Below are 13,438 nucleotides of genomic sequence, written 5' to 3' on the forward strand. Positions count from 1 at the left end.
AGTGTGCCTTGAATTCTAAATAAATCACTGACAGTGTCACCAGCAAAGCACCCCCACACATGCAGAGATCATCCTTTCACCTACTTTGCGTCTCACAAAGACACGGCGGTTGGAACGAAAAATCTCAACTTCGGACTCAGAATTCCACCGGTCTAATGTCCTTTGCTCGTGTTTCTTGGCCCAAGCAAGTCTCTTCTCCTTATTGGTGTCCTTTAGTACTGGTTTCTTTGCATCAATTTGACCATGAAGGCCTGATTCACGCAGTCTCCCCTGAACAGTTGATGTTGAGATGTGTCTGTTACTTGAACTCTGAAGCATTTATTTGGGCTGCAATTTCTGAGGCTGGTAACTCTAATGAACTTATCCTCTGCAGCAGAGGTAACTCTGTAACTCTTCCTTTCCTGTGACGGTCCTCATGAGAGCCAGTTTCATCATAGCGCTTAATGGTTTTTGTGACTGCACTTGAAGTAATTTTAAAAGTTTTCGAAATTTTCCAGATTGACCTACCTTCATTTCTTAAAGTAATGATGGACTGTCTCTTTGCTAACTCTTTGCTTATTTGAGCTATTCTTGCCATAATAAGGACTTGGTATTTTACCAAGTAGGTATATATTCTGTATACCACCCCTACAACCCAACTGATTGGTTCAAATACATTAAGGAAAGAAATGTCTCAAAAGCATTAAGGAAAGAAATTCCACAAATTAACAAGGCACACATGTTAATTGAAATGCATTCCAGGTGGCTACCTCATGAAGCTGGTTGAGAGAATGCCAAGAGTGTGCAAAGCTGTCAAGGAAAAGGGTGGCTACTTTGAAGAATCTAAAATATATTTGTATTTGTTTTACACTTTTTTGGTTACTACATGATTTCATAGTTTTGATGTATTCACTATTATTCTACAATGTAGAAAATATTAAAAAATAAAGAAAAACCCTTGAATGAGTAGGTGTGTCCAAACCTTTGACTGGTACTGTATAATGAAGGTATAACACCAGTGATCCATCAGCATTGCTCAGTTCAGTCTGACATACTTTAATTTTGGGGCAAATCCAGAACATAGTAAAGGAGGTGTTCTGTAAAGGACAGCTATAATAAAATATTTAAAAAATAAAAAGGTAAGTCTGTGGGGCGAGTTCAATTCTTGTATAGACCTATGCCTTCTGTCAGGAGGGCATGTGGAGCCGTGACAAAAGTTCAAGCACTTTTGACCCCTTGCCACTGGGGGAGTCATGGTTATCTTGTGGGGTCATCTCCAGCCCATACAGGTGCTCAAGGAAGCCATACAGGGAGGCTAGCTGATCTGGGTACCCCAGTTCAAACACACGCAGAAGCTTGAAAAGCTTGTCCAGTGCATTGCTCAGGCCCTCCTGAGGCAGGGGGATTGCAATCCTATCAACAGGGAACACGATGCAAAGCTGCCGGCCAGGGGCCTCCAGGGGCCCCACGCTCAATATGTAGGGCTGAGCGTGGGACACAGACTCTGGGCCCTCCAAGGAGGTAAGGTCACAGAATAAGGAGGACACCATGGTGTCTATCTGTAGAGGAACAAAGGAGGAAAGGTCTTTCAAGGGGATTCTTCAATTACATTCCTTCAAAACATCATTGTTACCGTATCTTCTAAAATTCCACTAGTTCACAAACTTAATCTATATGGCAATGAGGAAATGTCTGGGTTTACTGCTCAGTCTGACCAGGAAGAAAAATACTGTGTTGCTCACCGGTACAATGTCCACCAGATACCGAATGGCCTGCCTGACACTGCTCCTGGAGGGTAAGGAGGCTCTACTGGTGTTTGTTGGTGGTAGTACATAGATCAGGACTTTCAGCATAGTCATGGTGTAGGAGTCTGCAGAGGAATCAGAGAGGAACAAATACGTTAAAAAAATTAACCACAGCAATCTACTCTCCTATTACTCTAACCACTGAGTAAATCATACAGATCATTTTCAGTCAGTCTGTCAATGGCTGATTAGGAGGTTGACCGTAAAGTGTCTATTCCGTGTATTCTGGTGGAAAAAAAGAAAAGCAACATGCAACAATTTCAAATATTTTACTGAGTTACAGTTCATATAAAGAAATCAGTATTAGGCCCTAATCTATGTATTTCTGATGACTGGGCAGGGGTGCAGCCATGGATGGCAGCCAGGCCCACCCACTGCGGAGCCAGACCCAGCCAAACATAATTAGTTTCCCCACATAAAACAGAAATACTCCTCAGCACCCCAACCAAATTATCCCACTGGTTAAATTTTTTTTTTTTTTTTTTTTAAATGTGGAGGTCCTGGACATGGTCTGTGGTTGTAAGGCCGATAGGACGTACTGCCAAATTCTCTAAAACGACGTTGGAAGCAGCTTATGGTAGAGAAAGCTCTGGTGGACATTCCTGGAGTCAGCTTGGCTCCAATAAAACTTGAGACATCTGTGGCATTGTGTTGTGTGACAAAACTGCACATTTTAAAGTGGCTTTTTCTTGTCCCCAGCACAAGGTGTGCCTGTGTAATGATCATGCTGTTTAATCAGCTTCTTGATATGCCACACGTGTCAGGTGGATGTATTATCTTGACAAAGGAGAAATGCTCACTAACAGGGATGTAAACAAATTTGTGCATCAAGTTGAGAGAAATAAACTGCGTATGGAACATTTCTGGGATTTCATATTTCAGCTCCTCAAACATGGGACCAACACTTTACATGTTGCGTTTATATTTTTGTTCAGTGTAGTTAACCTCTGACCTCCTTGCTGTGTGGCAGCCAGTTGGAGAAGTGCAGAGATGTCCGGGTGTTTTTCACACTCTGCAATCTGGTACAGCCTGGGCAACACGAACGACGACCACTGGGCCAGGAAGGAGTGGCCTTTACCTGGGAACATCCTCTCAAACTCCAGGTCAATCTGAACAAACAAACACCTTCAGATCCCAATAATACACTTAGTCAATTATCATTCCTGCAACATTACTTTGTTTAAATATAATTTGATCTCTGAGAAATGAAGGTAATTGATCGCATCCAAATTGTTCATTTGAAATTTGTAGGATTCATATAACATTCAATAAATAGACATGAAGAATCCAAAGGAATAGTCAAAAGCCACACACGAACCCACCACGACAATCCCACCCCAACAACTAGTATATAGTATCAGTTCTCTGTGTTTGTCAAGTAGTATGGAGCTGCGGAACAGAGTATTGTTTCTTCATCCTATCTGTGTTCTCAGAGAATTTAGTGACGTTTTCTATCCCCCTGTTCAGAGAAATGTGTCATTGAAGTTATGTTTATATCCCATCCTATGTACTGATAGTACCAGGGTGACCAATAGATGGTGCTGTTCCTGCTATTAGGTTTTTAAAACCATTTTGAAGCTACCCACCCCCCAAACTCAATGTTTAAATGAACTGTTCCCAAATTACAAAATTATATTGGTATCCTTACCCTGTAAGCAGTCAACAGACAACGTATGACAGCAACCCATGCTTTGGTTGTTGGCCACTGTTTCAAATGCTAACTTTTAAGCCGTTGTGGCAAAAATCTAATTCAAGTCAATGGTACCTATATTAGCATTTCATGTTCAAAATCAGCCTAAAGTATTTTAACATTTATTGTGTAACTCAATGATGTTACTTATAACGGTAAGTGTCAAAATAATGGAAGCACTTGAGTAAATGAGGGATACAAAGTCTATTGAAAGCAGGTACTTCCACATAGGTGTGGTTTTTGAGTTAAAGCAACAAACATCCCATCAAGTTTAGGGTCATATACAGTGCCTTGCGAAAGTATTCGGCCCCCTTGAACTTTGCGACCTTTTGCCACATTTCAGGCTTCAAACATAAAGATATAAAACTGTATTTTTTTGTGAAGAATCAACAACAAGTGGGACACAATCATGAAGTGGAACGACATTTATTGGATATTTAAAACTTCTTTAACAAATCAAAAACTGAAAAATTGGGCGTGCAAAATTATTCAGCCCCTTTACTTTCAGTGCAGCAAACTCTCTCCAGAAGTTCAGTGAGGATCTCTGAATGATCCAATGTTGACCTAAATGACTAATGATGATAAATACAATCCACCTGTGTGTAATCAAGTCTCCGTATAAATGCACCTGCACTGTGATAGTCTCAGAGGTCCGTTAAAAGCGCAGAGAGCATCATGAAGAACAAGGAACACACCAGGCAGGTCCGAGATACTGTTGTGAAGAAGTTTAAAGCCGGATTTGGATACAAAAAGATTTCCCAAGCTTTAAACATCCCAAGGAGCACTGTGCAAGCGATAATATTGAAATGGAAGGAGTATCAGACCACTGCAAATCTACCAAGACCTGGCCGTCCCTCTAAACTTTCAGCTCATACAAGGAGAAGACTGATCAGAGATGCAGCCAAGAGGCCCATGATCACTCTGGATGAACTGCAGAGATCTACAGCTGAGGTGGGAGACTCTGTCCATAGGACAACAATCAGTCGTATATTGCACAAATCTGGCCTTTATGGAAGAGGGGCAAGAAGAAAGCCATTTCTTAAAGATATCCATAAAAAGTGTTGTTTAAAGTTTGCCACAAGCCACCTGGGAGACACACCAAACATATGGAAGAAGGTGCTCTGGTCAGATGAAACCAAAATTGAACTTTTTGGCAACAATGCAAAACGTTATGTATTGGCGTAAAAGCAACACAGCTGAACACACCATCCCCACTGTCAAACATGGTGGTGGCAGCATCATGGTTTGGGCCTGATTTTCTTCAGCAGGGACAGGGAAGATGGTTAAAATTGATGGGAAGATGGATGGAGCCAAATACAGGACCATTCTGGAAGAAAACCTGATGGAGTCTGCAAAAGACCTGAGACTGGGACGGAGATTTGTCTTCCAACAAGACAATGATCCAAAACATAAAGCAAAATCTACAATGGAATGGTTCAAAAATAAACATATCCAGGTGTTAGAATGGCCAAGTCAAAGTCCAGACCTGAATCCAATCGAGAATCTGTGGAAAGAACTGAAAACTGCTGTTCACAAATGCTCTCCATCCAACCTCACTGAGCTTGAGCTGTTTTGCAAGGAGGAATGGGAAAAAATTTCAGTCTCTCGATGTGCAAAACTGATAGAGACATACCCCAAGCGACTTACAGCTGTAATCGCAGCAAAAGGTGGCGTTACAAAGTATTAACTTAAGGGGGCTGAATAATTTTGCACGCCCAATTTTTCAGTTGTTGATTTGTTAAAAAAGTTTGAAATATCCAATAAATGTCGTTCCACTTCATGATTGTGTCCCACTTGTTGTTGATTCTTCACAAAAAAATACATTTTTATATCTTTATGTTTGAAGCCTGAAATGTGGCAAAAGGTCGCAAAGTTCAAGGGGGCCGAATACTTTCGCAAGGCACTGTAAAAAATAAAAATGCTGGGCAGGCCATTATTTTGGCCACCATGGATAAGCCCCCATAGGATGACAATGCCCCCATCCACAGGGCACGAATGGTTTGATGAGCATGAAAACGATGTAAACCATATGCCATGGCAGTCACCAGATCTCAACCCAATTGAACACTTATGGGAGATTCTGGAGCGGCACCTGAGACAGCGTTTTCCACCACCATTTGGGATGGCAGGTAGCCAAGTGGTTAGAGCGTTGGACTAGTAACCGAAAGGTTGCAAGATCGAATCCCCGAGCTGACAAGGTAACAATCTGTTGTTTTGCTCCTGGACAAGGCAGTTAACCCACTGTTCCTAGGCTGTCATTGAAAATAAGAATTTGTTCTTAACTGACTTGCCTAGTTAAATAAAGGTTTTAAAAAATTATGGAATTTCTCATGGAAGAATGGTGTCGCATACCTTCAATAGAGTTCCAGAATCTATGCCAAGGAGCATTGAAGCTGTTCTGGTCACCCTATTAGGACACTTTAAGTTGGTATTTCCTTTATTTTGGCAGTTACCTGTAGATGATTTGGATAGGAAACGCAAAAATGCTCAAATTAGGTACCACTGACTTGCATTGGATTTGTGCCACCGACGCTGAAAAGTTAGCATTTTAAACATTTGCCAGGTAAACAAAACCAAACAATTGGCTGATGTCACACCTTGTCTATAGACTGCTTACAGGGTAATGAAACCAATGTGTAATTTTGTAATTTGGGTGAACTATCCCATTAACATTGAAGGGGGGGTTATCGTCTAATAAAATGAACAGCACCCTCCAGTGGTCAAATCTGGTAATATCGGTATGTACGATGTGAGGGGGGGGGGGGGTCAGATTACATAGGATGAAGAAACAATTCTCTGGGCCGCAGCTCCATACTACTCGTCAGACATAGAGAACTGATACGGTATACTCTGTTGGGCGTGTGTGTGTGTGTGTGTGTGTGTGTGTGTGTGTGTGTGTGTCAGTGGGTGGCTTTTGACCACTTCTTTGATTCCTCATACAGTATCTTACCTCATTGTTAGAATGGAATATTGGAATATTATATGAATCCTATAAATAAAAAAAAAAGGCAATTTTGGGTGTAATCAATTAGCTTACTTTCTCAGAAATTGAATTATATTCCATCAAAATAATGTTGCAGGAATGCTGATCTTATCTGTTTCTAACTTCAGAAACAATTTCAATATCAATTTGAGATGGTGGGTGTCATATCTGGCTAAAATGACATGGAATGACCCTAATACAAGTTTATCTGTGGCCTTTCTAGTCTTGTGAGCATCCGTAGTTTTTTCCATGAAGACTGGACTCACCGTGGTGGGAACGTCAAGAAAACGTGGGTACTCGGCCAACACAGCCCTCATACTAGGTCGTGTGTTGCTGATCCACCTCCTGCGTGCGTTGAATGTGAGGTCCATAGCACTGTGGATGGCAGGCAGGTTCCTGGTCAGGGGCCTGGTTCTCTTCATCAGCTCCATCCACCTCTGGGTCTCCTCACTGGACTGTCTCTCCAGGAGCCCAGACCCCAATCTAGGTACAGGAGGGTCCGCCAAGCCTGGCTCTGGCCGACGCCTCTTCAGCACATACTTCTTCTTGTGGTCTTCAAGGGTGCGTCGAGAGTTGCGCAGGCGCGTCTCAATGTAACCCGTACGGGACAAAGGGTCGTACAAGTGTTCCTACACAGGGAGAAAAAAATGATAGGACAGTCATCTACTCAGTAACTGAGAATTATGTGAATCTTACTCTACTAATCAATTTACTAGCTCACTATGCCGTTGATGCCAGCAGAGGGTGCACAGAGCCTGAGTCCTGGGAAGAGCTCCACTATGTGCTCTGCCAGCATGGTCTTCTGAGCAGAGGTAGGGTAGCTGCAGAGGACAGGAGATTAAACGTCAGAAACACTCACAAAACATTGAGTCTAAATAGAAGAGCAAAATCTCTGCTCTCTCAGTCACGTCCCTTCTCAGCCCAAATACACATACAATCAGCTCCTCACAATCCAAACTCCTCCACGATGAAGGACACAGAGAACTTGATAAGCTTCCTGCGGGACAGCTCACACAGACAGCCCTCCTTCTCGTACTCCCGGACCACCTCAGGACACAGCTGCTCCAGCCACAGGCGCAGGCGACCTACAAAGTCCTGTGGACCAGCCTCCACCTGCTCCTGCCCAAACTCACCGGCCTCCACACCACTCTGAGAATGACAGGTTTAGATAAGGACTGAGGCGCACATTATGTCAGTGAACATTTAGTGCCTTATATTGTTTATGAGATTGCGAGGTCGGCGTTTGAGGACTGAGTAGATGTGCTTTACTCACATTGGCAGGATGAGCCAGAGGCAGAGCAAGGGCCTCCTCAGCCATGCAGCATCTCTCTATCTCAGGTCGCTCTGTTTTGATGTTGGCTGGGCTGAAGCAGGGGTGCAATGCGTCCTGGGGCTTGGCAGCCATCTCTCCCTCCAGGGGCACAGCCACAGTCCTCTGGTCTCCTTCATGCAGCCTGTGGTCATCTGCAACTGAACATTTGCAGAGGCCAGACCTCGCGAGCTTACATGAATGGTTCGCTGTACGGTTATACCATTCATGTAAGCTTGCGATATCAGGCAGCTTGCGAGGCTACATGAAAATACTGCAAGTCAAGACATCAAGAGAGGCTCTCACTAAAGCTGCCTTTTCTCTGTGAAACTACATCACAACCATATTTCACTACATTGAGTCAGGACTTACATTGAGTGGTACCGCCCCCATCAATAAGGGCCATGTCTTCATTGTGCTCCGTCTTGTACACTCTGTTCATCAGTTCCCACTCCTCTGGGATCCCCATGCCCTGACCCTCCTCATAGTCCACCATCACTGGCCCAGCCGACACAAGGTCAAACGGGTCAGGCAGTCCAGCACAGTCCTCCACCACCTCCTGGGGATGGGGCTCCACGGTGGTCCTTTGTGATGCTTGGGAGGTTGAGCAAGTGGTCTGACCCATTGGATTCTTAGTGTTGCAGCGCCCACCACTAACCCTCGGTCCTGTGTTACAGAATGCCCCCGAAGACCCAGCCTGCACCCTCCAGTCACCCCCGCTGGGGGCCTCAAACCTCTGCTTCAGTCCCAGGGTGTCCTGGTCCCTCTGGGTCACTGAGGAAAGTCCATGCTGCTGGTCCCCTTGGAGCCCGGTTAACAGACGCACAGTCTCACACAGCACAGACTCCACTGCTGTACGCACTGCCTCGTCAATGGTCCCGCCCAGTCTGTCCCTCAGGAAGCTGATGGACAACTGGACATCCATTTTGGCACAGCTCTACCTGGTTGTCTCGGTGACTTTAGACACCAACCACAGGTTAGAGCTCTATGGGATTGTATGTAGCTAGTCTATTAAAAAACACCAAAACTGGGTATTGTCAAAGATTTTCTAGTGTAAGTTATTGTTTAATTTCTTCCTCTCTGATAATTGATATGACCACAACATCTCGAAGCATCTCTCGCTTGGAGCGTCAACCAGAGAAACACACTGAGTGATATGAATTTTACTAAGAACAATCATATTAGCTAATTACCCTAAAACTACAGCTATCTTGGCAACTCAAAAAACAATGTCAACATAGCTAGTAGATACTGGATCACTAACTAGTTACATTACTACCAAATTATGCTGAAGACACATATCGGTTGAATACATTGTTGTGCAACTGGCTAGGTATCCCCTTTTCCCATTGTTGCTCCCATTACTCTTGCTAGCAACAAAACAAGCTCGCTAGCTAATCATTTCCTACAAGCTATCTCTGTAAATGATTCGATTCATTAAATTAGTTAACGTCACCAACATTTCACTGCAAATGATCGAAACAATACTTGAAGTCTACACGGGATTGGGACTTTAAACCAAAGCTACAATGCGTAAAACATGAATATATACATTTTGAAACGTTGTAGCTAGCTATTGAATCTAGCTAACTGTCGTCCCCTAAATAAAACGTCATCAGCAAGAGACCGCAAGCGTCAAAAAAAGAGAACGATGTGAGGCCAGTCAGTGTACAGAGATTTGACTGTAATTATTCGGCAGTAATGGTGCCAATTACACATAACATTTGCCTACACACCGCAGAGAGGAAATGTCATAAAGATAATTGTTTCCCCAGAGACTCAACCCCTTTGCTTTTAATGGATAAATATAAAAATGTAATAGCTCTGACCAGCCCCCTGACAGTGTTGAAAGAGCTGACAAAATACACTGAACAAAAATATGAACGCCACATGTAAAGTGTTGGTCCCATGAGCTGAAATAATTTTCCATCTGCACAAAATGCTTATTTCTCTCAAATGTTGTGCTCAAATTTGTTTACATCCCTGTTAGTATTTTCCTTTGCCAAGATAATCCATCCACTTGACAGGTGTGGCATATCAAGAAGCTGATTAAACATCATGATCATTACACAGGTGCACCTTGTGCTGGGGGACAATAAAAGGCCACTCTAAAATGTGTGGTTTTAACACACAACACAATGCCACAGATGTCTCAATATGAGAGAACATGCAATTGGCATGCTGGCTGCAATAATGTCCACCAGATCTGTTGGCAGAGGCTTGAATGTTAATTTCTCTATCCTAAGCTGCCTCCAATGTCATTTTAGAGAACCTGGAAGTAAGGCCAACTGAGTCAAACCACAGACCACGTGCATGTCGTTGTGTGGGCAAGCGGTTTGCGGATTTCAACGTGGTGGCAGTGGGGTTATGGTATGGGCAGGCATAACCTAGGGATAACAAAAACAATTGCATGTTATGTCAATTTGAATGCAGAGACCTGAGACCCATTGTTACAGACCTGTATCTATCCTACCCTGCCTTTCTAAAGCCAAGTTAACAAAACAGATCACCGTTAATTTCGAATCCCACCGTACCTTCTCCGCTATGCAATCTGGTTTTCGAGCTGGTCATGGGTGCACCTCAGCCACGCTCATGGTCCTAAACGATATCATAACCGCCATCGATAAGACAATACTGTGCAGCTGTATTCATCGATCTGGCCAAGGCTTTCGACTCTGTCAATCACCACAGTCTTATCCGCAGACTCAACAGCCTTGGTCTCTCAAATGACTGCCTCGCCTGGTTCACCAACTACTTCTCAGAGTTCAGTGTGTCAAATCGGAGGGCGTGTTGTCCAGACCTCTGGCAGTCTCTATGGGGGTGGCACAGGGTTCAATTCTCGGGGAGACTCTTTCCTCTGTATACATCAATGATGTCGCTCTTGCTGCTGGTGATTCTCTGATCCACCTCTACGCAGACGACACCATTCTGTATACTTCTGGCCCTTCTTTGGACACTGTATTAACAAACCTCCAGACGAGCTTCAATGCCATACAACTCTCCTTCCGTGGACTGCAACTGCTCTTAAATGCAAGTAAAACTAAATGCATGTTCTTCAACCGATCTCTGCTCGCACCTGCCCGCCGTCCAGCATCACTACTCTGGACAGTTCTGACTTAGGCATTTGTAGTTGTCCACATGTTCTATGTGTCTGGTTAGACTAAACTCTCCTTCCAGACTCACATCAAGCATCTCCAATCCAAAATTAAATCTAGAATCAGCGTCCTATTTCACAACAAAGAATCCTTCACTCATGCTGCCAAACATACCCCCATCCTACCGATCCTTGACTTTGGCGATGTCATTTACAAAACAGCCTCCAACACTGTACTCAGCAAATTGGATGCAGTCTATCACAGTGCCATCCATTTTGTCACCAAAGGCCCATATACTACCCACCATTACGACCTGTACGCTCTCGTTGACTGGCCCTCGCTTCATATTCATCGCCAAACCCACTGGTTCCAGGTCATCTATAAGTCTTTGCTAGGTAAAGCCCCGCCTTATCTCAGCTCACTGGTCACCATAGCACCCACCCATAGCACGCACTCCAACAGGTATATTTCACTGGTCACCCCCAAAGCCAATTCCTACTTTGGCCGACTTCCTTCCAGTTCTTCAAGACTCCCACAACACTATTAGTAAAAACTTATAATTTTGCATATGCTCTTTTCAGCAGAGGCAGGACAAATCTGCCAGTGGAAGACAGCCCTCTCCCTGTAGGTTGTTTCAGACAGTCATCTGGAGGATACAGCCACAACCTTGAAGAGCTCCCCCAGCCACCGGAAAAAACGTAAAATAACAAGATTGAACAGTCAGCCTTTTATTGCAAACTCAGATACATATATTTATTTGAAATGTATGGCTCTGGCCAAATGGTTTTCTGTAATAGTCAAGCATAAGCTATTATAGATAGTGATTAACCGATCGTAAGCCCTTAATCTAAGGGAGTGTGACCCACCCAGATCCACGTACCCTCTCCATGAATCAGTGAGACCAATCCTGTGAAGTGAAGAGCAACCGATGCTGCCAACCCTCTCTGCAAGAAAATCCTTGGAAAACAATAGTATGCTCAAGAGCTGAAGAGGTTTAAAGACAAAAATATTTCCTTACCACAGGACACTACACTCAGAGAAGGTGTCGAACCCGACTCTGGACTTCGAAGCCAGTTCCACTGCATTTTTTAATTGTTTGCCCTCTAATCAGGGACTGATTTAGACCTGTGGTGCACTTAATTATTCATATGTATTATGGATACCCATTAGCTGCTGCCAGACTCTTCCTGGGGTCCAGAAAAATTAAGACAGTTCATACAATTTAAAAATATTACAATACATTCACAACACACTGTGTGCCCTCAGGCCCCTACTCCACCACTACCACATATCTACAGTACTAAATCTATGTGTATGTATATGCATGTATCTGTGCCTAGGTTTTGTGTTGCTTCAAAGTCTCCGCTCCAGGTTGAACAGAAAACCGAACCTCGTAGGGGAAGAGTTGAATACCCCTGGTGTAGAAGCTGCTGGGGGCCTTCACCTCCCTGTTGCTCCTCATTGGTCATCAAAGGCTTGGAGTAACCCTGGATTGGTCAAAACATATTGATACAACAGTAGCTAAGATGGGGAGAAGGCTGTCCATATTAAAGTGTTGCTCTGCCTTCTTAACACCACTATCAACACGGCAAGTCCTGCAGGCCCTAGTTTTGTTGCACCTGGACTACTGTTCAGTCATGTGGTCAGATGCCACAAAGAGGGACTTAGGAAAATTACAATTGGCTTAGAACAGGGCAGCACAGAATCCAAATGAATTATTTGGACCGATTTTGGAGTCACACCTCTTAAGCCGAAGAGGTGATTGGTAAGGCAGAAGTAAGTCAGTGAATATCTTCATGATAAACGAAAGGATAGAAATCACCTGAGATCAACCATTACAAAACCTCACAGCAACTTCTATATTTTATTTTGCACAAAAATTCCCCTGCATCTTCACATTTGTTTTCCTGCATCATAAAACCATGAGACCCGTTATTCATTTCGGTTTGCATCCCATCCAACACTCTACATAAAAACAAATAGGTTTACTTGGGGTGTTACCCAGCCCCCTCCCCGGCCCAGGTCCCCAAATCCTTGACAGTTTCAATTCTCAATTTCAGAGGTGTTCTACCCACAAACAGTATCCAGTCCCTTCCGTGCCCCGTCTCAGCAGCCCCCACCCAACCATTTCCCTACTCCAAATAACTGCTCTCCCGGCCGCAGCTTTTAAAAAAAGAACTTTAAAAATAACAGTCCGAACTACTCCACTTTGTTAAGTTCTTGTTGAAAGCTGTTCCGTTTAAACGGTCATCGTTGTATTTTCTTCTGAACAGGGCTTCTGAATGGGTCATGACAGTTAGTAAAGATGGGACAAAAAATATATATATATATATATATATATATATATATATATATATATATATATATATATATATATATATATATATAAAAGAAAAAGATGAAGGATAAAACCCCTCATTTACCCCTCGGTCAGCTGTGTACAGAGTCAAGTCTAGAACGCGTACAGTGAAGAAAATGGAGGGGTTGATAGTAAATCTGCAGTTTCAAGCTTCAATAGCAAAAGAAGAAAAACATTGACAGAAGCCCTTGTCTTGTGTCCACTTTGGATATTAATTA

General features: G+C 43.4%; 1 protein-coding gene across 1 annotated transcript; it reads right to left on the reverse strand.

Annotated features, from left to right (window-relative positions):
* Positions 1-856: 856 nt before the first annotated feature.
* On the reverse strand, positions 857-9,397 carry LOC110538137. Its single transcript, XM_021624756.2, has 8 exons — positions 8,139-9,397; positions 7,731-7,927; positions 7,407-7,606; positions 7,179-7,278; positions 6,724-7,086; positions 2,737-2,893; positions 1,722-1,849; positions 857-1,538 (listed from the first exon to the last, which is right to left on the reverse strand). Exons 1-8 carry the CDS (start codon positions 8,689-8,691, stop codon positions 1,167-1,169), a joined length of 2,070 nt encoding a protein of 689 aa, XP_021480431.2. The 5' UTR covers positions 8,692-9,397; the 3' UTR covers positions 857-1,166.
* Positions 9,398-13,438: the final 4,041 nt, after the last annotated feature.

The sequence above is a fragment of the Oncorhynchus mykiss genome, chromosome 12 (genome assembly GCF_013265735.2).
Source record: "Oncorhynchus mykiss isolate Arlee chromosome 12, USDA_OmykA_1.1, whole genome shotgun sequence".
NCBI lineage: Eukaryota > Metazoa > Chordata > Actinopteri > Salmoniformes > Salmonidae > Oncorhynchus > Oncorhynchus mykiss.